Below are 23,964 nucleotides of genomic sequence, written 5' to 3' on the forward strand. Positions count from 1 at the left end.
TGTTCCAAGAATTTTGTTTTAAGTCTTCCACAAATTTCTTGGAACAATTCAGTATGCATTTTTCCAAAGATAATCACAGAAATTACCTCAGAGATCTATTGATTTTCTTACAACATCCGCAAGAGTTTCAGTTTAGACCATATTCACAAATGCAACCAGTAAATTCTCCAGAGATGCTTCCAGGAAATCCTCATGAATTCCTACAAAATTGGTTTTTTGGATTAGCAGGAATGCTTCCAGTAATTCCGGTAGATATTTCTAATGGACGTCTCCAGGGAAATGTCAAGGAAATTCTTCAGAAATTGTAATAAAAAAAGAATCCGGTAGGTATTTTGAAGGAAATCCTAAAGTAACCTCTGTTGAAACTTGTGTAAGCTCTACAATAACCCTTTACAAACAAGGATGCTAATCATACAACATCAATTCAAAAAGTCATATATCAGCCTCTGAAGGGAAACTCGACCCCTCTAGTGTCAGACCAAAAATAAGGCATGTTGCATTTACACATTATGCAAGACTTGAACTGACTGTTGAACGAATACATAAACGTAGTATTTTCCCTGCGCTGTCTCGATAATAATCTGAACCATAAAACGAGCTCATCAGTCGATATTCCATTCTCAACTACGCAACAAGAAACCGCCCTGAAAAACGCAAAAATGACAAAAAAAAAAGTCTGGCGAAACGGGAACCGAATCCGCTTGTTTGGGCTTCTCGAAGCGCAGTCCCTTGAATGAAATGATGGAGAAATTCCTAGGAAAAAAGGAAAAAACTTTATGACGAAATTAAGGTTGAATTTATTAAGGAATTCCTGGAGGAGCTCTTAATAGATTTCCTAAAATGACAGCTCGAAGAATTTTTAGAGCGATTCCTGGGAGCAACTGCGGATGAATTCTTGAAGAAACCTACATGAAAACTCTGAAATAAAACTTTGTGGATTTTCATTTTCTTGAATCAATTTCTGTAGAAATTTTTTGGAACATTTCCTAAAGCAACAACTGGAGAAATCGGTTTTAGCAATAGTGGAAAAAATCTTAAGGATACCCAAGAATAATCTTTCAAAAAAATGCTAAGTAATCCCTGAGAAAATTACTGGACGTTAGAGTGCTTAAGGGTTTCCAGGATCAGGAAAAGTTCTCCTGTTCAATCTTTGAAAAATCGCTGGAAGAGTTTCTTGGTGAAAAAAGTTTTAGAGGATTCCCTACAACAATTTTTGGAGACATCTTTGTAGGATTCCCTGACAGTATTCCAGGTAAAATCACTTCGATAATTCTTGAACCTTTCCTCGAGGAATCTTAGCTTAGCTTAGACTGACTACACATATCAATGGTTGCTATTCCGTGATTGACCGAAGTCAATGAAAATGCACAAAGAATCAACTAAAAGTTCGGCTGGGATTGGCCATAATCTTCTTCAGTGTGCATAATTCAGTGCCTCTATTTATACATGGCCAATAACGGCGTCCTTGCAGTCAGGTGGGATTGAGGGAAGGAATGTTAGTGTGTAACCTTTGCTATTTGGAGACCGTGTTTTCCTCAGCATCTCCACAACAGTTACTAGGAGGGATGTTTGTTAATGGGGGGGATCGTTGGGTCACAGGATTCACTTTGATAAGTGATTAGACCATGATGAATAATTATTTGTGAGATATAAACATGCTTATATGTAAATACATATAATATTTTCATTTGATATGAACAATTTCTATGCAGAAGAACATTATGCCGACACTTGAGGTAACGAACCATTCAAACTTTGTTGAACAAATACCTAAATGTAACATTCCCAACACTCTTATTCTTATGCCGTCACTTACAGTGGCGAACCATCCAAAGTTTGTTGAATAAAGTGAACCTTTCCCAACTCTACACTTGTAGTGTCGAACAATTCAAAGTTTTTTTTTAATTACAAAAATAAAGTTTTACCTTGGGTGTTTTGAAAAAAAAAAATTGTAAACATAAATAATTCAAGAATCAGAGTTCACGTCGACACTCAAAGTGACGAACCATTCAAGTTTGTTGAAAAATTATATTTACTTCCCACCGTTGTAACGAATGAATGTGCAGTCATACATATTTTATAGATTAGAAATAGTAGCATGAAACGAGCTCACCAATTGATCCGTCATCCTTAACTGAGCCGCAACAATCCACTTTCAGATTCACTCGTTTGCTCGGCTAAGGATCAAACACTACTCTCTTGAACCTTTCCTCAAGGAATCTGAGCAGAAAGTCTCTGAAGGTTTTTCTGCGGCCTGCAGAATTTCGCATCAAGATTCACTGCAAGCAGGATAAGGAAAAAAAAGTGACTTTATAGAAGACCTTACTTGATACTTGAAGGGCTACAATTTGCTGCGATGAATTTGTTTCAAGTGATATCTTTAGAAAAAAAAATCACCACTACCATTTAACTAACAATATTTTTGCAATTTATAGTACAGGAAACCGTAAATATTCATTTCAATTTGTAAAACTTTCGGAAACTAATTCGGAACCTAATTCCGAAAACCAAAAAAAAAACGAATTGAATTTGATGTCGAAATTGATCTTCAAGAATGTTTCGAATAAATCCTCAAAGTACAGTCAAAATTAAGTTTTAAATCTACAAATGTTAGTAGGCGACAAGAATTACAGTGGTTATACTTTCATGGGTCATTTGCTTTTGAATTAAATGTAAAATAGAGTGACTAATAATCGTGACTAGGTGACCCATAATAGTATGGGCAGTGTATATTTTAGCAACTTTTATCCTTCACATCTCATCGTCTTGGAAGGGTAAATGGTTAAAACGTTTTCTATTATTCTATAACTCAATAAAATGGATTGTTATGGAGGATTTTCGAATATACTGGTATAAACGCTAATAACAATACACAAACAATTTATTTGCCCTGAAATCTTCTAGTATAGTAAAAGTAAAGAAAAAAACGAATGATACTCTGTTCACTTTTATACTGTTTGCTAAGAAGAAAAAAAGCATCACACATCGGGAGCGAAAGCTACCATATAAGATAGAAGTTAAGCGTAAACCCGCAATATTGCTTCATTTTTGGTATTTCAACTCGTCCAAATGGTTCTGAACCTATCAAAAATTGTGGACCACTTAGGGGAACACGGGGCAGTATGGACACCCTAAGGAATTTTCCTATTTTGAATGTAAAGACACGAATATTATATAGTTTTTTATGTGCAGTATGCTTTTTAGAGTTCTCAAGCATTTGTCAAACATTGTTGCAAAATTTTGTAAAAAATATTTTGTTTGCAAAAATGGGTTTAAAAAAAGCTTATATTTGGTAGTCACCATCAAGCTAGCGGGGCAAAGTGGACACCCCCATGGGGCAGTATGAACACCTTAACGTTTATAGGAAAATTGTCCCACGATCATTCCCAAACCTCGAAAAATGAAAGACACATTCAGGAAACCATAGTGATAAATCACTGTGCCACTGAAAACATGATTAAAACCAATTTACGACATTTTTCGTAGTGATGCTTTCAATATTGCCTCCAGATTAGTTTTAATACAGAACTGACGATTTTCAACCGATTTGTGGTTCCGTATCATAATCATTGCATTGCACGCTAAATATTTGTGAATAGTTTTGTGTATGAAGTTACATTTCTTTTTCTTTAAAGTGTCAGCTCTACTTTGTCACTCGGTGTCCATATTGCCCCAACAGTATAGGAAATTTTCATATAAGTTTTTCAGTGTCTCAAAGTAGCAGAAAAAAATCTACTATATTTTTGAATTTCACATAAATAATTGAAGATTCTGTCAAGAGCTACATTTTCGGTCAGCTTGCAGTCATTTGCCTCTGAAACCTTATTTGGTGAGGTGTGAATGTTATAATTTTAAAACCCAATAAAATCATGCTCCATTTTTTGGTTTAAAATCAATGTTTAAAACAATTTTTCTGAAATTTTAGTGGACAACTTACTTTTTGACAGGCAACTGAAATATTGTTTGCATCTAAAGTATAAAATTATTCGCATATGCAAAGATACAGGGGGTGTCCATTCTGCCCCGGGTGTCCATACTGCCCCCGGTACCCCTAAATGCAAAAGCAGAGAAACACAAGCTTAGAGCACGCATTATTGTAGGTAACATGGCTATCGATAAAAACATCTGACGAATGAGAAAAAAAAAACTTCGAACCTAATTTGGTCTAATCGAAACGAATGCTTGCGTGCATTCTTTTAATCCTAAAAAATAAGCAAAATCCTTGATCGCGAAAGACCTGATGAAGGCACTTTTACAGCAAATACAATAAGTTACGTTTAAACTATGATTTGGCACTTTGGGGGCACTTGGGTATCTATCAATTAGCAATGGCACTGGCGGCGGCACTATGGCACCGTATCAGGTTGGACTGGCTCGAGAGGACGTTCTTGAGAGTTTCCAACGTTTTCAAACAGATGACCACGCAGCACCCCTTGGAGACTCCCTCGGCCGCGCCGCTACAACTGCAGCCTTGCTGGCCGAGCAAATTGGTCAGGAGGTCCCCGATGGGTTCCGCCGCAGGGTTTGGGGATTTTTTCGAGCAACACGAGGCTCTAACGGGAGGTTCCTTTCGAGGAGTGCAGCAGCCATCAGTTCTTCCTCCGGTGAGCTGTGCTGGAACCGAGGAAGAAGACGACGACGGGACTGCTATTGGTTGGGGTTGGGACTGATTCTGATAGAGATTGAAGGTCTGCATCGGTCGAGGAAGAGAGACTAACTGCTGCTGAGGCTGTTGTTGCTGTTGCTGTTGAGAATTAGAATTGGAGTGAGGTCTACAAGGACGCTCCGGACCACAACCTCCGAGGCAACCTTGCATAGGATCGCACTGACAGTTTACGCAGCGGCATATATCCGCTTCGGCCGTAATATCCTTCAAGGTTTTCGCAGGTCCTGAACAGTTGTTATTGTTAGCATCCTGTGGCTGCTGATCCGTACCCGAAGGGAGAAAGCCTTCCATGAACAACTCGTTCAAAATGTTATCCGTCGTGTCCTGGACGCCTCCCAGTTGTTCCTGCTGCGCTACATTTAGCTCGCTTATCTGTATGGCCTCGTCGATTTCCTTGCGGGCGTTTTCCTCCATCAAGTTTGGATCGTAATAGGCATCCATGAACAAGTCGGCACCGGTGTTTGGTTCCGGATCGGCAAAGTCCGCGACATTGACATTGAACGGCAAATCCACGTAGGAAGGAACGCTGGTAGGAAGAGCCACGCAGGACGATGTTACCGGATCCAATGCGAGGGGTTTCGTTTCCAGTACGGAAATGTCCACCCAGGGTGCGTTGAACTCTTCTTCCGACGCGAGAGCCATCTCCAAAGCTTTGGATTCATGAAAATCAACCAAATTGAAGGCGGTCTCGTCTTGGGGATGTGGCGCTGTTTCTAGGTCAGGTGCACCCAATGGTTCTTCCAGTGGGATAGGATCATTGCTATCAACAACTGGATCCTCCAAGGGGGGTAATATCTCTTCTTTAATTATGCTTTGGTCTGGTTTGATGATAGCCTGAGCTAACTTCTTTTGCTTTCTAGCTGATTTGGATAGTTTCTTCTTCTAAAAAAAGAATAATCGTTGAAGAAATTTAACACAATGTCGATTATTAAGCCAACTCACAGGTTTCTCATGAGTTTTGGTGTGCGATTTTAGACTGTGGGGAGTGCTGAACGCTTTGTGGCATTCAGATACCGAACAGGAGAACGGTCGTTCGCCCGAATGGGTACGGATGTGAGTCTTCAAATGGTGCGAAGCCGTGAATGCTTTGCCGCATTTATCTTCCTTGCATCTGTAATAAAAAAAGGAGTAAATGAAAATTGAGCCTAGTAGTTAGGTTAAAACAATTTGCAGAAGTTGCTCGAGACACTACTGGAGTAATTTTTGAAATTCTCATAATAATTTCAGAGTAATGATGAATTCTGGTTTGCTTCTGCGGGGGCGAGTGTCAGAATCTCGTAATCTCACTTGTTCGGAGTGAAGTGAAATTATCAAGTAATATTGTGAATCCGGTAACGGCAACTTTGAACCCTATATTGTTTTCATGGTAACTGTGGAGATGCAGAGGTATTTTCGGTCCTTAGTAACAATTAGGTAAACAACTAACATTTCTTTCTTTTTCCGATTACCGTGAGGACGTGGCCGGCGCAATTATTTACTTTCGAATTGTGAGCTCTCGTTTTTTTGAACATTGATTAGCTAAGGTCAAGTCCCAGAGATGGTTCTAGTCCGTAGCAACTACGAATAGTACAGTGCAGTCCTAAAGAATAGCAGCGCATATCGATTTTTATACAAAATGCTCAACTTGGCATGTTTTGGCTTTTGTTCCATTTCAAGCAATCAATCAATCTGGATTATTTCCACAGAACTATAAATATGTTCAATTTTGTAATTGCAAAATTTCAAGTTTTTCTGAGTGCCTGGCGAAAAGTGAGATTTTTCGAAACATTAGCAGTTTTCCATTTGAAAATATTTTTTCTACACACATTTTTTTGGGAATAAGTTTGTTAGTTTTTTTTTTAAATTAAATTGACACTTATATTAACTGTTTTTAAAATTAAATGGGATATAAAATAGGTGAGGAGATAGAAGATGCGTACTTGTATTAGTGCAATTTTAAATCAAAATAAAATAAAGCACATTGGTCAAAACCCAAGCAGGCGAAAAAAAACTATGTAATAGCAAATTTTGATATGGATATCTAAATTGATGTTGGTTTGATAGATATAAAAGATAAAAGATCCGAAAATTATGTGCAAAATTTACTGCTGCTATAACATTAGAATATCATATTTAGCTGTACGATCAAGCCAATAGCAATAAGCTATTCGTCAGATCTGATCTGCAAATATCAAATTTTGATAGGCATGGTATACAAATTACGCTAGAAATCGATATTTTTGACCCCTCTATCCGTATGTAACAATAAGTAACGTTTCACTGAACCCACTCCCCTCTAATTACGTAACGCTCATTCAAGACTACCAATAACAAATGAGTTTGTGGGAAGTTATCAAGCTGGTTTCAACAACGGCCGCTCGACAACGGACCAAATCTTCACTGTACGGCAAATCCTCCAGAAATGCCGTGAATACCAAGTCCCAACGCATCACTTGTTCATCGATTTCAAAGCGGCTTATGATAGCATCGACCGCGAAGAGCTATGGAAAATCATGGACGAGTACAGCTTTCCCGGGAAGCTCACAAGACTAATAAGAGCAACGATGGACGGTGTGCAGAATAGCGTGAAGATTTCGGGCGAACATTCCAGTTCGTTCGAATCCCGCCGGGGACTTCGACAGGGTAATGGACTTTCGTGCCTGCTGTTCAACATCGCGCTAGAAGGTGTCATGCGGAGAGCCGGGTTCAATAACCGAGGTACGATTTTCACAAGATCCAGCCAATTTGTTTACTTCGCGGACGATATGGATATTGTCGGCAGAACATTTGGAACGGTGGCAGACCTGTACACCCGCCTGAAATGTGAAGCGACAAAAGTCGGCCTGGTGGTGAATGCGTCAAAAACAATATGCTGATAGGCGGAACCGAGCGCGACAGAGCCCGCCTGGGAAGCAGTGTTACGATAGACGGGGATACTTTTGAGGTGGTTGATGATTTCGTCTGCCTCGGATCCTTGTTAACGGCTGATAACAACGTTAGTCGTGAAATACGGAGACGCATCATTAGTGGAAGTCGCGCCTTCTATGGGCTCCAGAAGAAGCTGCGATCGAGAAAGATTCACCCTCGCACCAAATGTACCATGTACAAACGCTTATAAGACCGGTGGTCCTCTATGGACATGAAGCATGGACCATGCTGGAAGAGGACCTGCAAGCACTTGGAGTGTTCGAACGAAGAGTGCTTAGGACGATCTTTGGCGGAGTGCAGGAGAACGGTGTGTGGCGGCAGAGAATGAACCACGAGCTCGCTAGGCTCTACGGCGAACCCAGTATCCAGAAGGTTGCGAAAGCCGAAAGGGTGCGCTGGGCAGGGCATGTTGCAAGACTACCGGATAACAATCCTGCAAAGATGGTGTTCGCGTCGAATCCGATTGGCACAAGAAGGCGGGGAGCACAGCGAGCGAGGTGGCTTGATCAGGTGCAACAAGATCTGGAGAACGTGGGCCAAAATCGAAGTTGGAGAGACACAGCCATGGACCGAGTAAATTGGCGTAACATCGTTAACGAGGTTTTATCAAATTAATTGATGTAACACCAACTAAATAAATAAATAATCATTCAAGACTACTCACCATATTTTTCAAATTTGTTGGAAAAAGAAGATTCCATTGTGAAAACGATTTTCCTTGTTCTAAATAACAATATCTCCTTTCGTCGTCCGGTAGACGCAATTTCTCTGGTATGGAAGTTTGATTTTTTCAATCATGATTTTTTTTTTCGTGACTGTTACTAGAACCCTCCCCCTATTGTAACAATAAATAACGGAATCTTAACCCTCCTTCCCCTTCATGCGTTGACACCGAGATCTTTTCATAAATCAATCCGACAACGTCGGATATCATTCGCGAAGCAAACAAATTGACAGGATCAGTTGAAATTTCACCGGTTTCAAATGGTTTAAACAAATTAACAACACGCAATATACAGTGACCCCACGCAGTTGAATCACCCACAATTTATGAATCAGCTGACTTTAAAAGACACAATTATTATCAAACTTGTCACAAAACATCACAGAATTATTTTTACACATAGTTTCTTATCAGTAAAAATAATTCTGTGATGTTTTGCGACAAGTTTGATAATAATTGTGTCTTTTGAAGTCAGCTGATTCATAAATTGTGGGTGATTCAACTGCGTGGGGTGACTGTACTTAACAAACGCTAAACTAACATAACTGATAAAATAGTAGGACGAAAACATAACGCACAACTTTTATACAGCAAGGGATTGGGCGATTTTAAAACTCTTCCTTTGATGCCAGGGAATATGGGAATTTTTCAAAAACTACCACGTCACAATATTGATAAAAAAACAGTGTTCATGTGGGCATCATAGTCCGTCTGGTCCTGGTAGAGGGGAAACTTGGCAAAAGCCAGACCGAGGGTTCAGCCTTGACAAGTTAAGCTGTCAGGCAGCTCCAACTCCAAAAAAAGATCTATAAAATCTATTATCGCATTGCACTTGCTGTACCAAATGTAATGATAGAATTTCATGCGGATTTATTGCAATTTGAACGTAAAATTTGGTTTTTATTGGTTGATGATTGAATGATGGATTCTTGAAAAAAAATTACGCACTTGACTTCCTGAGGTTGAGGCCTGTGTTAACAAAACATATCCAAGAGTTCAGCGTTCAGGAATATACGGTACCATAATAGATATGTAATGTATTTAAAAAAACAAAAAAGACTCATTTACTTTTCATTTCTGAGAAAAGTGATGAAATGTTTTTATATTCTGGGGGCCGTATTTGTATCATCGAATTGGATATCCAGGATTTTGAAGTATTAGCAATACTAACATATTTAGACGATAGACATCGTCAGTACCATATGGAGTTATTTAATGCCAAATATCATTGCAAATAGGGGGAGATCTCCCAGTACCGGACACTTAAGCCACTAAATTCATAATTCGAAAAATATTGCTTTGGGGCCGTCCATAAATGACGTAGCATTTTTTCACTGATTTTTTACACCCCCCTCCCCCCTCGTAGCATTGCGTCACAAATGCTGGTACTCCCCCCTGGAAAATACGTAGCATATCGAGCACCTCCCCACCTATATTTTTTTTATTTGTTTTCCTTAGTGACTGGGTTGAAACAAAAAATTGGAATTGAGAAGTTCAATACAAAGTTTGGTATTGATTACTGACTGAAATGAAAGGATAATCTTTTCTAACAGTTTGATATACAGTAGCGCTTTATAGTAATTTGGAAAAGTTTTAAATAAACATTCTCCTTGGTTTTAGTTTCCAGTTTCTTATAGACTAAATTATATTACTATTGCTGTTCTCACCATAAAAAACAAGTTTACTATAAAAAAAATGTGAAAAAAATTGATTGGATTGATGAAGCTCGTTACTGTCGAGTTGGGGTCCAATATTTTTTATAATATATTGAACAAAAATTTCGTTATATTAAAGGATTGTTTTTTTTTTAATTTTAAATAAAATTCGTTGTTAAGAAATAGATTTCAATGAAGATGATCAAGAAAATATATTAATTTGAAATGAATCATCGTTAATATTATTCAATTTCATATCATTTTAGCAAACAGTGGCCAGATTCATAAAAGATTAAATTTGAAATATTTGGAATGTTTAGAAAATTTTAGCGATTATTATACAAATACAATAATCTCTATTAATATTTCAGTTGATTTTCCTTATCGTTTCCATACTGAATTAATCTTACAAATTACCGAGTTATTAACAAAATTTAATGATAGGGCAATTTTATTAACACTCGAATCTATTATCCTCATTAATATTCAGGCTATTCCATCAAGAGCATTGATACACATAATTGATATATCAAAACAAATGATGAGTTGATTGGGTGGAGATCTCCTGCAACATTGAAGGCATAATTCACGGAATGAATATCTTGCTTTAAATGTAATATTTGCCAAGAATTTTCTTGAAGAAATAAAGCCTCAACAGAAAATATAGATAAAACTAAAACGACTGACTTTATGTCATGTAAAATAAATGGCATAAAAAAAAATAAAAGAAATGGCAAAAAAAAATTGTCTCCAAGTAGTTAGAGCATTGATTTTTAATCAATTCATTAAACTTATTTCGTTTATTTATAAATTTATTAATTTGGACACAAATATACTATAATATTCACATAATTATTTAAAGCTTCAAAACATTGCATTTATCAAGAAAATCTGATGTTTCATAGATATTTTTTCAATCTTGTCATATGATTTTTTTGAAACTTAATCATAATTTTATAACCCAAGTTTATAAGTAAATAAAAGAAGTGTCATTAAAAATAATTGTATGCAATTTTTCTCAGCGCCTTTCTTTTTACGGACTTGATTCAAAATGCTACGTCCACTAGCTAGGACCCCTCCCTCCCCCTCGTCACACTTCGTCACAAATTCGTGAAGACCCCCCTCCCCCCTAAAAAGCTACGTCATTTATGGACGACCCCTTTTATGTGCTCGTGTTACCCATTTATGATAAATATTATCATTTTTATAGTGTACAAAAATGAATTCGAAAATATAAATATGAATTTTGACATTGGATTTTGATTATGTATTTTAGCACCAAAATGATCGATCTTGAAAGGTGGCACCCAATACCGGGCACGATCTGGAAATGCCTCGAATTCTGTAAATTTGAGCATCACTGAATGTTTTTCCTATAGGAATATTATATATTGCCAATTCAATGTATTTGCAACATTTACAAGAACAATTTGAGTTTTTCTTAATTTGCAAGATGTCCATCAAAAACTTCTTTCATATATGATGAAAAATTGCACATTTTACGATGTTGTTCTGAGTGTTCATTCTTCTTAATTTTATTGCATGTTTGATGCCATGATCGACGAAAACCATGAAAAATGAATGTATTTAGAAACACTGGTGCAATAATTACAAAAATATCATATAGAAAATCAAGCTGTCCGAAACTGGGGGACAGAAGGTGCTTAACAAAAATTATAATTTGTCCATATTTTGTTCAATTATGGTACAAAATACATTCATACAATCAAATTAGAATTATGTTCGATCATGCTTGCGTGATCCATAGTATTTTTTCATATTCAAAATAATTACTAAATAGGCTCAAAATTAAGGCGATACCTCAATTTTTTTAAGATTTTCAAACTTTTTTACTTTTTAAAAAAGGCATACATATTTCAAGGATATGTTATTCTACGCAAAAAATAGCCTCCATTATTGCTTTCTTTTCTTCTAATACACCATCTTGATTGGACCACGATTTCTCAATTTTTCGACTTTGTTCGGTATTGGGTGCTGTCCGGTACTGGGGGATCTCCCCCTATCTCATATTATGAACGGGTAAAAGCTTGAAATAGACGCTGTTGCTTTGAGTAGTTCAGAGGTTTTGTATTCAAAGGAATTAAAAATTTATAGGAATTGTTTCAAACCATTTTTTTCATAACTTTTAAACATAATTGAAATACTTCGATTATATGGGTGTTTTGAGGATACAAAATGTACAAATGGACATTTTTAGCCTGACTTGACTGTGTGACCCATCGGACTTATTCCGTCCAGCTGATCGACATCGCTTCAATAGGATACAACTAACCTAGAACCATTGTGGAGTTTGTGTGTACCACCAATACTAAACGTAAAACCATAAAATGAATATTACTTGCACGTACTTACTTGTAAGGACGCTCCTGAGTATGCACCCGTGAATGCTTCTTGAGATCGCTCAATGTGGTAAAGAATTTCGAACAGATCTGTAACAAGAATGGTTGATTGATTATGAAGATCTATCTCTGGAACTAAGGTAGGAAAATTCCAACACATTACATGCATACCTCACAGTTGAACGTTTCGCCATTGTGCAACCGCTCGTGGGCCCTCAGCCGATACCGGGTGTTGAAAGCCTTCCGACAGCTCGATTCAGCACAGACATACGGCTTGATCTTCGTGTGCACCCGTATGTGAATCTTTTGACTGTACGAAGTCAGAAACGCTTTGGTGCAGCCATCTTCGGTACATTTGAATTTGTATTCCCCTGGTGGTTTAAAAAGTAACGATTAATTTAGGAACCTATCCAGGAGAAGCATTTTTTTAGATATACCCCGATCCCTAGAGTGCGTTAACGTTATTAGACATGTAAAGTAATAATACCAATGTGTATCATTTTGACTTAATATGTGAAAAATAGGGAAACTAACCTCGATGCGTTTTCATGTGAGTTCGCAGATTGCCAACCGTGCTGTAGCTGCGATTACAGCTCCCATAGTTGCACCGGTATCGGGCCAGCACTTGATTATCAGGTCCCTGGAATGAGAAGTCCTTTTAATTGAAATGGATGCAAAAGTCAGTCAATCCTGTGCAAAAGTCTACCTTTTTTGTTCTTAAACTACATATCTGCACATACTACTTGAAAAGTATGCGAGAAACTACTTTTCAAAAGGGGAGTTTACAGAATGATGTGGATGTTGGGGTGTGGCGAATCTGTTTCCAAAGAATAGTTTCAAAACTAGAATTCTCCTATTGGATCCTAATCTGTATAGCTAAATCGTGTTAGAGTTTTCCTGATCTCGTATGGATGAGTGTGATAACAGAGAGAGAGAGGGTGTAGTCTTGTATTAGTGTTTATCTCTTGTTGGTCACTTCCACTAACTAATACAATCTAGTATTTTGCAATTGTGTGTACCTCGATTGTGATAGTAGCATGCGATGACTCTCCTTCTTCGTTTAGAGTATTGTTTTCATAATTACTACATTTTGAATGGAATAAGAAAAAAATAAAAATCGGAAAACGGAGTTGTTTTTTTGAATCAATTTTGTATGAAACAAAAGGAGCAAAACGTAAAAAGAGCTTGTGCGATTTAGGAGCTTATAGGCGAATTTGAAGAATTATTACGTTTTGAAGGCCGGATATTCAGAGGTTTGCAACGGCTATCATCACTCACTGCAGGAATTGGGCGTTAAAGGGGAATTTGTTAGAACTACTAGGTATTACAAAAAGAGAGGTCAAGGGTGTGTTAATATCCTCAAGCCAGAAAACGATGTTATTGGAAAGGTTTGATAGCTACAACACTCATAATGGTCCACTCGGTGAAAAATTTATGCTTTGCCATTCCTCCACCCTAGAGTCTGCTGCTCGACACGACGGCAGCATTTATACGTGGGTTTATCATTCCCAAAATACAACCCGATGTATATTTATACGCTTTTCTCCACCAATATTTTTCCGTGATGTGGTGACTTTATAGCAGCTCATTATTATATGGCTGGTAGGGGAAAATCGGGCAAAATGCTCAATCAAGTTAACGGAATGGAGTACAAAACTTCAATTCTGTAAAAATATATATTATTTGTTGATAGAAGAATGCATAATTTGCACATTTTATAGAAGTGAATCAATTTGCAATTATTCAAAATATGAGACCTAATGACTAACCTATACTACATGGCCTTTATACAAATGTAAAAGTGGTAATAGTGCAGATCTCTTCACTTTTCAATGCAAGTCTTTAAAATGTTTCTGTTGGTAATGCTAATGTATCTTTAAAAATAATCTTTTTAACCTATTGTCTCTTTTTTGACCAAAATGATCTTTAGAGTCTCCAGAGAAACTAAATTAGACTCTTACGCGACTATTCCTCAGATTCGAACAAATTTCTTCTCAGATTCCTCGAGGAAATGCCTCCGAAATTCTTCGAGTGATTTCTCCAGAGATTTTTTCTGGAATACTTTCAAGGACTCTTCTAGTGATCGATTCAGAAATTCCTCCAACGATTTTTCAAAGGATTCTTAGAAGAATTTCTCCAGAATATGCTCCAAGAAATCTTTGAGCACTCAAACGCTATTTCCTCCAGTAATATCCACAGGGATTTCTCTAAAATTTTCCCAGCGATTATTCCAGGACATCCTTCAGATATTTTTCCACTAATTCTTACACCAATTTCTATAGATGAGCAATTCTCGGTTATAGATGCTTTCGGTTTTCTCAAATTGTTGGACCCCTCGTACGCCAGTTTGCGAAAAAGCGTATTTTTGGATGAACCTCAGGTATTTCTCCGCGTGATCATATTATGTCTTTTTATGTCTCCCTTGGAACACAGCAAACTTAGTGGCATCGTATAGGGGAAGGATATATCTTTCATTTGAAGCTAAACCTATTTTTCACCATCAGCACACCGCTTGTTTTGCATTCTGAGATCACCATTACAAAAGCTGAGAAACGATTTTCTAAATCATATTCATCGATTGTTAAGTATACTGCCTTTAAACACATAATTGTCCCATGTGAATAGGAAATCCAGCAAACGCGGGACTGACATGCGTTCATGGGCAGTATATGGCGAGTGCAATCAGTACAAACATAAATTTTCGTACGACAAAAAAAAAACAAGTTTTCAATCTTCGAAAATCTAAACGACAGTTTTGGAGGAAATTTTAAGAAATTCCTAAAGGCATCCCCGAAGAAATTGCTGATTGATGTTTTTAAGATATCTTCAACAAAAATCGGGACAAAAATTCTAGAGAAATCGTTGGAACAATCATTGGATGAATTCCTAGAAAACTCATGGATTTTGGTAGAAATATATGACAAAATTTTTGGAGGAATTCCTGGTGGAGTCCCTGGAGTTATCTCTAGAAAAAAAATCCTATTTGACTTTTTGAAGTTGTCTTGAACGAAATTCTTACTCCTGATAATATCTGTAGAAAACATATTTAAAGGAAACATTTGAATGAATGAAAACACATGAATTCATTTTTGATGAAATTCTTGGAGAAAATCATGAAAAAAATAACAATAATATTTTCTTGGAGAAAATCATGAAAAAATAACAATAATATTTGTAGTAAATTCTCAAGGAAATTGAGCACATACAATGCAAAACTTAGAAACAGGCCAGAAATAAAATTTCTTCTTTCAACTTCTTCCACATTCCGCCACAGAAGTGCGCTTTACTCCACTTTCCCCTTTATAGGTCAACAATTAAAGCAGATAGCTGTGTGAAGCCAAAAAAAAGCGATACGATGGAAATGATACACGAATGAAGAGAAGCTCTACCTCACTTTACATTGCTACCACTAACTGCGACCACCAACCACCACAGATGTGTGTCTCTGGCTACCAACTTCTTCAGTTCAACCGAAATATTCTATTAATAAAAAAAAATCCGGCAACAAAAGCCGCTGATGGGCAAAAATAAAGACCGAAAAGAGAATCTCCCCATTTTTCTGAATCGCCTGTAGGTATTACGGTTGTTGATCTGGGCATGTAGATTGCAACCGCACGTCAGGTGTCTTCTTCCAACGAGCCGACGACAAAGTTGATAGCGCGTTGTAAAATTATTATAGAAGCGTAACATGCTTGTTTTGGCTCTTTGTTTTGGTTAGTGGGCAGCTCCGCTAAGTGGTTACGGAGCAGTTTATGGTCTTCTGTACAATGTTGAATACAGTCAGGTGTCTCAAGGTGTTATTCTAGTTCACGTTGTGAACCTAGCTATCTTCGAGTAACTTTTGCTTTATTTCAGTTCATTTTTATTAAAGGACCTCTTTCAGAAGTCGAGCCGATTAATGTGACTCGTCTGCATTTGCATAGGATTTTTTGTTATACAGAAGTAGTCGGTCGCAATAATCAAGATTTTCACAAATTCCGTTGTTTGCATAAATTTGCTTTTATTTCTTTGTGATTTTCAGCCTTATTCTTGTTTACGGCGAATCCAACTTTCGATCGAATCCTATTCGTTCGAATCCATTGCGCATTTGATTTTGCTGGCGTAAACGAGAATGCGAAATGGTTTTCGATCGAAAGCGCATTCGTACGTAAACAAGAATAGGGGTGTTTGTCTCATATCGCTGTATATCAGTTATATATGTAAATATAAATTTTCACTACGAAAAATATTCATTCTTCGTCTAATCCAACAAAAATATCGTTTAAGAATTCTTCCTAAGAACTCACCAGGAATATCCCTTATGAGTCAGGTATTCAACCATGTGCTATGAAGAGATTCCTCTCCCGAGTTCCCTCGGGAATTTCTTCATCAACTATTTCCACACTCTCTCAGTGCTTTATTCAAGAACTCCTATACCAGTTTTCATTGAGTTCCTCTTGGAATTCCCACGGAAAATCATTCCCGGCTTTAGTAATTATTATTCAACACATTTTTTTTCCTCAAGTTTCTTTAGGCTTTCTTATCTGAAATTGCTTAAAAATATCTCTTGATGAAATTCGCCAGAAATTATTTCAAACATTTCTTCAGATAGGTTGTCTACGTAGTTATTGCATATTAATTCCAATTATTAGTTTGAAACATCATGCATGTGTTCATTACTAATTCAATAAGCAATTTCTAGAATTATTCTTCAAAAACTAGTACAACAAAGTATAGGAGTCTCGCCAAAATTGCGCAAGGCTTCTCTTCACAAATTCTTCAGGGAGTCGCCAACAGTTTTTGCAACTTTGCCTTTGTGGTTCTTCTTAAAGTTCAGATTCCAAAAAATCCACAAGACCTTCGTATTAATTCAAACAGAATTCATTGGGGAAAATATTTTTAGCGATTTATCAGAGAAGTTCTCCGCATATCTATCTTTATCTATCAAGTACTTTTCTGTGATTTTTTAATCGCAATACCAATTCTTCTTTTAGAAAATATATTTGTACAAAGTTCCTCAAGGAAGCGTCATGCGAAGGAAGGAGAAACAACAAAATATTGAAACAGGTAGAAACAACAGATGGACAACGAAAGATAAGTGATTATTTATAATCTTTTCTCTAAAAATTCCATCAGAATCTTTTTTTTAAATTATTCTTTGAAATATAGCAGAACACCCTCCTTGTCTTCTGGATTCCCCAGATTTTTCCAGAAACCCTCTAGGAATTCCAACCTGGAATTTCACAAGAATTCAATCCCAGAATATGAATTCTATCAATAATTGATAAAACTATTTCTGAAGAAATGTTCTAATCTCAATAAACCCTTTCCCCTTTTCTAGTTTTTTGCTAAATGTTTCTCCACAGATTCTTCTACCGTTATGCTAATTTCAGAAAATTTGTTAAATTTCAGAAAATTGGCTCTGTAACAAATTTCCTCTAAATGTTCTAAGATAAGAGACATTTCAAAAACACTTTCCGTAAATATTTTTTCCATAATCTGGGGATTTGAAACAGAATTTCCAGGAAAAAAAACCATAGAAGAATTTCTGACGCAATTTGTGACGTATTTTTGAAATATTTGTGAAGGACTGTTTATGAACTTCTCAAAAGAATTTGTAATACAATTTTCGAAAACCTATTAGAAGGAATTCACAAAAGATTTCTGGGAGAACTTTCAGCGAGAAAAGTCAATATAAGATTTGGAAAAATCAATTATTTACTACAAAATTAACTTTCTTCATCTTTTATAATGCACAATGATTGGCGATAAAACGGATGGAATTTCTATTGAAGGTATTTATGTCTCACTCTTAGAAAAAGTTTTGCATGAACTCCGAAGTTTCATTATAGTGTGGCATATAGATTAATGTAGAAACCGGTCGCGTAATTGGTTCTCGCTTGCGCCACCTCGCTTTAACTGTGTACGAAAAGCGAGCCTTTTTTCAAGGGGCGTGTACTTAGTACGCGCATGGGACCGGTTTTGGATTAATTATTGTGGTATTGTGGGAGATGAACGTGAAAATATTGGCGGTATCTTTCAAGATCATTGCCAAAGGTGTCTAATGGTAAAGTTCGTAATGAAATATATTACCAAATTTAAATCCTTGAGGAGATTTTGGCAATACTTTAACAATTTGTTGAAAAAATTCCAGATGGACTTTCAGAAATAACGTTTGAAAATATGATTTCAAGTGATCCTCTTGTAAAATCGAATGCACTTCTTCCAGAAAGAATTCTTTCAGAAAATATTGGGGGAGTTCCAGAAAAAATATTCTGTAATAGTTTCCACAGGGCATCCTAAAATTTTGTGGTTAATCTATTATGAAACTACCACAAAAATACGTGATGGAGATCCAGGATTGAACTCCTACGAGAACTTCACTTTTCTGAACTGAAGAAACTTGTAGACATCTGAGAAGTTTGTAGGATGGATTTCTGAAAAAAAAATCCGAAAAGTTCGGGATAATATACCACTGAATTTCACAGGTAAATTAAATCTTAAAAACTTGTAACGGAATCCCAGGCCAAATTTTTGTAGGAATGATAAATGTAAGAATATCTGTAATAATTTCCTCGGGGAAATTCTAAATGAACGTTTGAAGAATCAATTGAAAGATGACTTGAGAAAGTACTCGACGATTCTTTTGAATAATCTACTGCAGTAGTCCTCACATGAAATGCTATTAAATCCCCTAGAAAAATCTCAAGAGGATTTTATGAGCAATCTCCGGACAAACTTATTGAGTAATTTTGGAAGAATGTATTCAAGAATCCCTGGAAAATCTAAATTTTTTAAGGAATCGATGGAAAAGTCTTTAGAAGAGCCAGCCCAAGAAAAACCTAGATATTTTACTTCGGTTCCTAAACTGATTAATCACATTAATTTCTCATGAGAGTTGCCGAATTAGGGAAACCAAATTAGGGGAAAACAGAGTTGCAATCATAAAGATTGTTTTCTGTTACTGGTTGAATTCGAACGAGTAAATGAATGAAATCCTTGGTAGACAGCATGGTTCCAATCATGACGTTGGTAGTGAAGTGGTGCAGGGTGGTGAAAAATTTGAAGTAGTGGAAGAATTTGTGTATCTTGGTACTTTAGCGACGTGCGATAATGATGTTACCCGCGAGGTGAAAAGGCGTCTTGCAGCTGCGAATAGGGCTTTTTACGGGCTCCGTAACCAGCTTAAGTCCCGTAGCCTGCAGACGAAAACAAAATTCGCGCTATATAGGATACTAATCCTTCCGTTTGCTCTATACGGCCATGAATCCTGGACGTAAAAGAGGTCGACCAGAAAGCGTTTGGAGTTTTTGAGCGTAAAGTGCTACGAACAATACTCGGCGGTAAACAAGAAAATGGCATCTGGCGGCGTCGCATGAATCATGAGTTGTACCAAGTATATAAAGAAGTGAATATTATCAAGCCCATAAAACACGGCAAGCTGCGTTGGGCTGGTCACGTGGGACGAATGCCGGAAGAACGACAAGCAAAAATAGTATTCAGTAGAGAACCCGGACGAGGCCGTCGGCTTCGTGGTAGGTCGCGCACACGTTGGCTTTTTGCAGTTGAAGAGGACTTAAGGGCACTTAACGTTCAGGGCGACTGGAAGCGATTGGCTCAGGACCGAGCCCAGTGGTGAAGAATTATCCATTCGGCGTAGATTCTCAACGTAGCTCAACGTTCTCAATTGTAGCCCATCAAGTATCAAGTAAGTAAATCAGGCCTGCCCAACCTTTTTGGCTCTTTTTTAACTTAAATGGTTGCCGTGTTTGGAATAAAAGCCCGATCTGAGATATTTGTTCCTCCTATGTAAGCTTAGTATTATATTTGATTGTATCATGTATCAAAATTTAAACTTATGTTAAACTCTGTGTTCGCGATGCATGCAAAGTTGAAAATCAGTCCGGCCCGCGGGCCGCACCAATTTTTCGACCTAACTGCATCTGTAGTGGAGTGTTTGATATAAAGTCGATTTTTTATGCATGGATCAATCAGATATAATACCTACCTTTTATTTCAGGTCCAAATTTCTAAGATCGGACTATTATTGAGAATGCGACAACCATTGTGTTGAAAAAGAGCCAAAAAGGTTGGGCAGGCCTGAAGTAAATGAATGCAGTTCTATCGTGTAAATGTGGTCTACTGAACACGAAATGTTTATTTGCTATGTCAAACGGTGCTTAATCCAATGGCTACGACTGCCGATAAGGCCAAAATCTAGATAATTTCCTGCAAATATCTCAAGAGCAATTTCGTGGAGAGACTGAAGAAAATAAACCTTTTTGGATGGATTCCTTTAAGTATCCCTTGTAAAATTTATGGAGAAATTGATGAATTCTGAATTTCTGAAAGAACGCCAGAACGAATGTTTGGAAGAATTTACTTGAGCAGTCCCAAATATTTCTAAAGAGATCTCTGGAAACACTGGGAGATTTCCTATTCCACAGGGAATCTTCGAAAGAAGTCTAGAAAAACTCTTTTGAGAATCTCTGAACATTTTAAAATTTACTTCAGGATTCTCTGCATTGATTCTAGCATGAATTCTCGCAGAAATTCCATTTTGATTATTCAAGGGATTTTTCCAGGAACTGCCAGGGAATTCTTATAAAAAAATCCACAACTGCGTGACAGTTTCTCTTATAATTACAGGAATGCCTTAAAAACCCTTCATGGTTTATTCCAGATACTATGTTACCACAACTTTCAAAAGGAATTGCGTCAATACTTCATGTCTTCATTTTATTTTTCTGATGATTGCTTGATACATGTCTATTGCTGATACCAAAAATTAATCCAAAGAATTATTTGGGAGTTATCCAAAAACTGCATCATGATCATCCGCATCAATTATTTCAGGATTTTTTTTTCCATTATTCCAAGTTAATCTAAGAATATCATCCAAAAACTCCTGTAGGAAACTCTACAGGAGTATCTTTCGTTTTCCTTGCCAAAGCTAGAGGAACCTTTCTAAAAACGCATAAAGTATTTAGGAATGAGATATTTTCTCAGAATTCCTCAGGTAATAGCTGAAGGTGTGTTATCTTTATATTTTTCAACAATACCGTAATGAACTCAAAATTTTAAGCCCAGTTTTTTTCAAACCGACAACCTTTGATTTTCTCCATCGAATAATTTTTAATATTTCATCCAGTATTCCGGTTTAGATGCCTACTGACTGCGATATCATTTTTGAAGATTTTTGTATGATATATTTTGGGAATTCATTCATCGATATAAATTTTACTTCTAGATATCTCCAAGAATTTACTAGGTGAGCAACTGCACTGCAATTATTGAAAAAAAAAAGTTCAGAAATTCCTCTACAAATTCATCCGATGACTCCTTCGTTTTATTATTCAAGGTACCCCGTAGTAAGTTGGAACTACTAGAGTAAGATGAAATGGCAAGTGTGGAATGTTATATGTAATGATGAGAAATTACATACTACAGAAACATTAAGTTGAGATATAGAACGAACATTTGGCAAAAAAAAATCTGCAATCATGTATTAGCTTCAGATTCAAAACTTTACATTCCATCTTGAACCACCCGTTTCAATTTGCCCCTGTGTACCTTAGCGTAAAGAACTACTTAGGCACCTACATGATTCATTATGTCACAAGTATCACACTTTGAAAATAAATCGGTAATTTTTCCACAATTTCTTTTTGAGATGCTATCCTCAGCTGATACATAATTTTGGGATGAGTGTATTTAATGAAAGAGTTAAGACACATTCTAAATGGTTGACAAAATGGCTTGTGTAGGTGATTCATACTTATAATTTTATCTCAGAGGGTTTTGAATGCTACCAGGCTATCTAAGTAAAGTAGTCTGATTACACCTGAACTTTCTTTTAGTTAGTTTCATTCAGCCACTACGTCTATAGAATTGATCTTTTGTGACACGTGTTCCTACTAATCACGAATAAAAAAAAAAACTTGTTTTACCCAGTTTTGATCACTTCACTAAATAGAAGTTACACTATGGACATCAAATTAATTGACAAAATCATATAAATCAGTCCAGTTTGGTGCTATAAGTTTCACTATGTACGCCTAAGTAATTCACGAATAATATAATTGACTCAATTTCGGTGCCAGAAATAACACTATTCAATAAAAATAATTTACAAAAATAATCAATACGTCCATTTTGGTATCAGAAGCTACACTAATGACGACAAAAATTATAAATCAGTTCATTTTGGTTTCAAAACTATGTACGCCAAAGCACTCTAAGAACTGAAATCAAATAAACATTGTTTTAATCCAAAAAGCTCACGTATCAAAAACTTCACCATAAATCAAGTGAACAGCTTAAGCACTTTGATATGCTTTTCCCAGTCAGGCAAAATAGAGTTTTATAGAACCAACAACCTGTCTGGCATTTGCTGTCCAAATTTCACTTGATTGTGAATAACTCTTGCATAAAGCACATTCTTCAAGGTTTCGCATTCCATGTAACAGAAACGACAGATCCCGTTCTGGACCTGACCAATATGCTTCAATTGATATCTACTCGAACAGTATCCAGTTATGTACTAGGCCAGTGTATGTATAGAGAACTCTCTTGTTAAGCTGTAAGAGTCTATGATGATCCAAACATAGTTCAAAACTCATTCCGATTATCTCCAGTCGATCGATCAAATCCACTTCCTTTGAAATAGGCTTCGAAGCATTATAGGGTTTGATAAGCCTTCACCATGCCCCTATATAGCCTGAAATCAAAAATCAGATACTCAATAGCAGATAGTCACCGCGAAGAAGAAAGGCGGTTGTGACTCGTCCGTGGGTGGAGGATGGCTAATTAATTTACGACACTAGGCAAAAAGGTAACACATTATGATGGACCGACCAAATCTCGGAGGAAGAGTGTAGCACATCGAAATAGTAGATTCGAGAGATGGACATCTATATCTATACAGGCAGTCGCGCAAGGGATACACGCATATAGGAGGAAAGAGATAGAACGCGAAAGATAGCAGCGCGCGCAGGTTGGAGAAATTAAGAGAAAAAATAAAATAAAAACTAGTTAAAGGAGAGCGCAAAAAAAAAACAGGAAAAGAAGAAAATCTCTGCATAAGTACCCTCCGTCCTCCTGTTCATCAATTTTCTCAAATTCAACCAGAATGCTATTTTCACTACTGCTGCTGCTTCCGCTTCCAGTTTCGCTACTCTGATGTTCCTGATCGTCCTTCGAATGTGACTGAGCACTATTAGCCCTTCCTCCCCCTCCGGAGGGAATCAAATCCAGCGAGCCGAACTGAGGATTTTCCTCGGCCAGGCTCTGAAAAAACTGCGGCACTTGTTGCTGAATTGCCCTCTCGAAGGCATCGATATCGAACGTATTATCGTTGATACAGTCCTGTAGTGTGATCTGATAGCTCATGCTTCTTTTCTGGGTATTCCAGGACAAACCCTGGATAAGACTGGACACAATCGCACAAAATGTATCACTCCTATTTGGGTGGAAAATTTTCACAACTCGCACAAAAATATCGCCATATTTTCACCTTTCGCGATGACCGAACCGAATGACACTAGGAGTGACTGATTCTTTCTTCTCCGCTTTCGGTTTCGGTTCGCTCTCGGTTTCGCCTCGGGACTCTGACAGCTGATGAGTGGGTGGGATGTTTGGAATAACGGGAATAACAAACTGTTGTACGGTTCC

General features: G+C 37.0%; 1 protein-coding gene across 3 annotated transcripts; it reads right to left on the bottom strand.

Moving 5' to 3' along the window:
* Positions 1-4,158: 4,158 nt before the first annotated feature.
* LOC5569896 (transcription factor hamlet) lies at positions 4,159-23,835 on the bottom strand. Of its 3 annotated transcripts, none has more exons than XM_021840551.1 (7): positions 23,381-23,835; positions 13,332-13,395; positions 12,847-12,967; positions 12,484-12,683; positions 12,326-12,402; positions 5,609-5,777; positions 4,159-5,545 (listed from the first exon to the last, which is right to left on the bottom strand). In XM_021840551.1, the coding sequence occupies exons 1-7, from the start codon at positions 23,680-23,682 to the stop codon at positions 4,319-4,321; spliced, it is 2,160 nt and encodes a 719-aa protein (XP_021696243.1). In that variant the 5' UTR covers positions 23,683-23,835; the 3' UTR covers positions 4,159-4,318. The 3 variants fall into 3 exon arrangements, with proteins under 3 accessions (XP_021696243.1, XP_021696242.1, XP_021696244.1); XM_021840550.1 differs by having other exon boundaries at positions 4,159-5,548; positions 23,381-23,834; XM_021840552.1 differs by having other exon boundaries at positions 4,159-5,548; positions 12,847-12,952; positions 23,381-23,833.
* Positions 23,836-23,964: the final 129 nt, after the last annotated feature.

The sequence above is a fragment of the Aedes aegypti genome, chromosome 2 (genome assembly GCF_002204515.2).
Source record: "Aedes aegypti strain LVP_AGWG chromosome 2, AaegL5.0 Primary Assembly, whole genome shotgun sequence".
Lineage (NCBI taxonomy): Eukaryota > Metazoa > Arthropoda > Insecta > Diptera > Culicidae > Aedes > Aedes aegypti.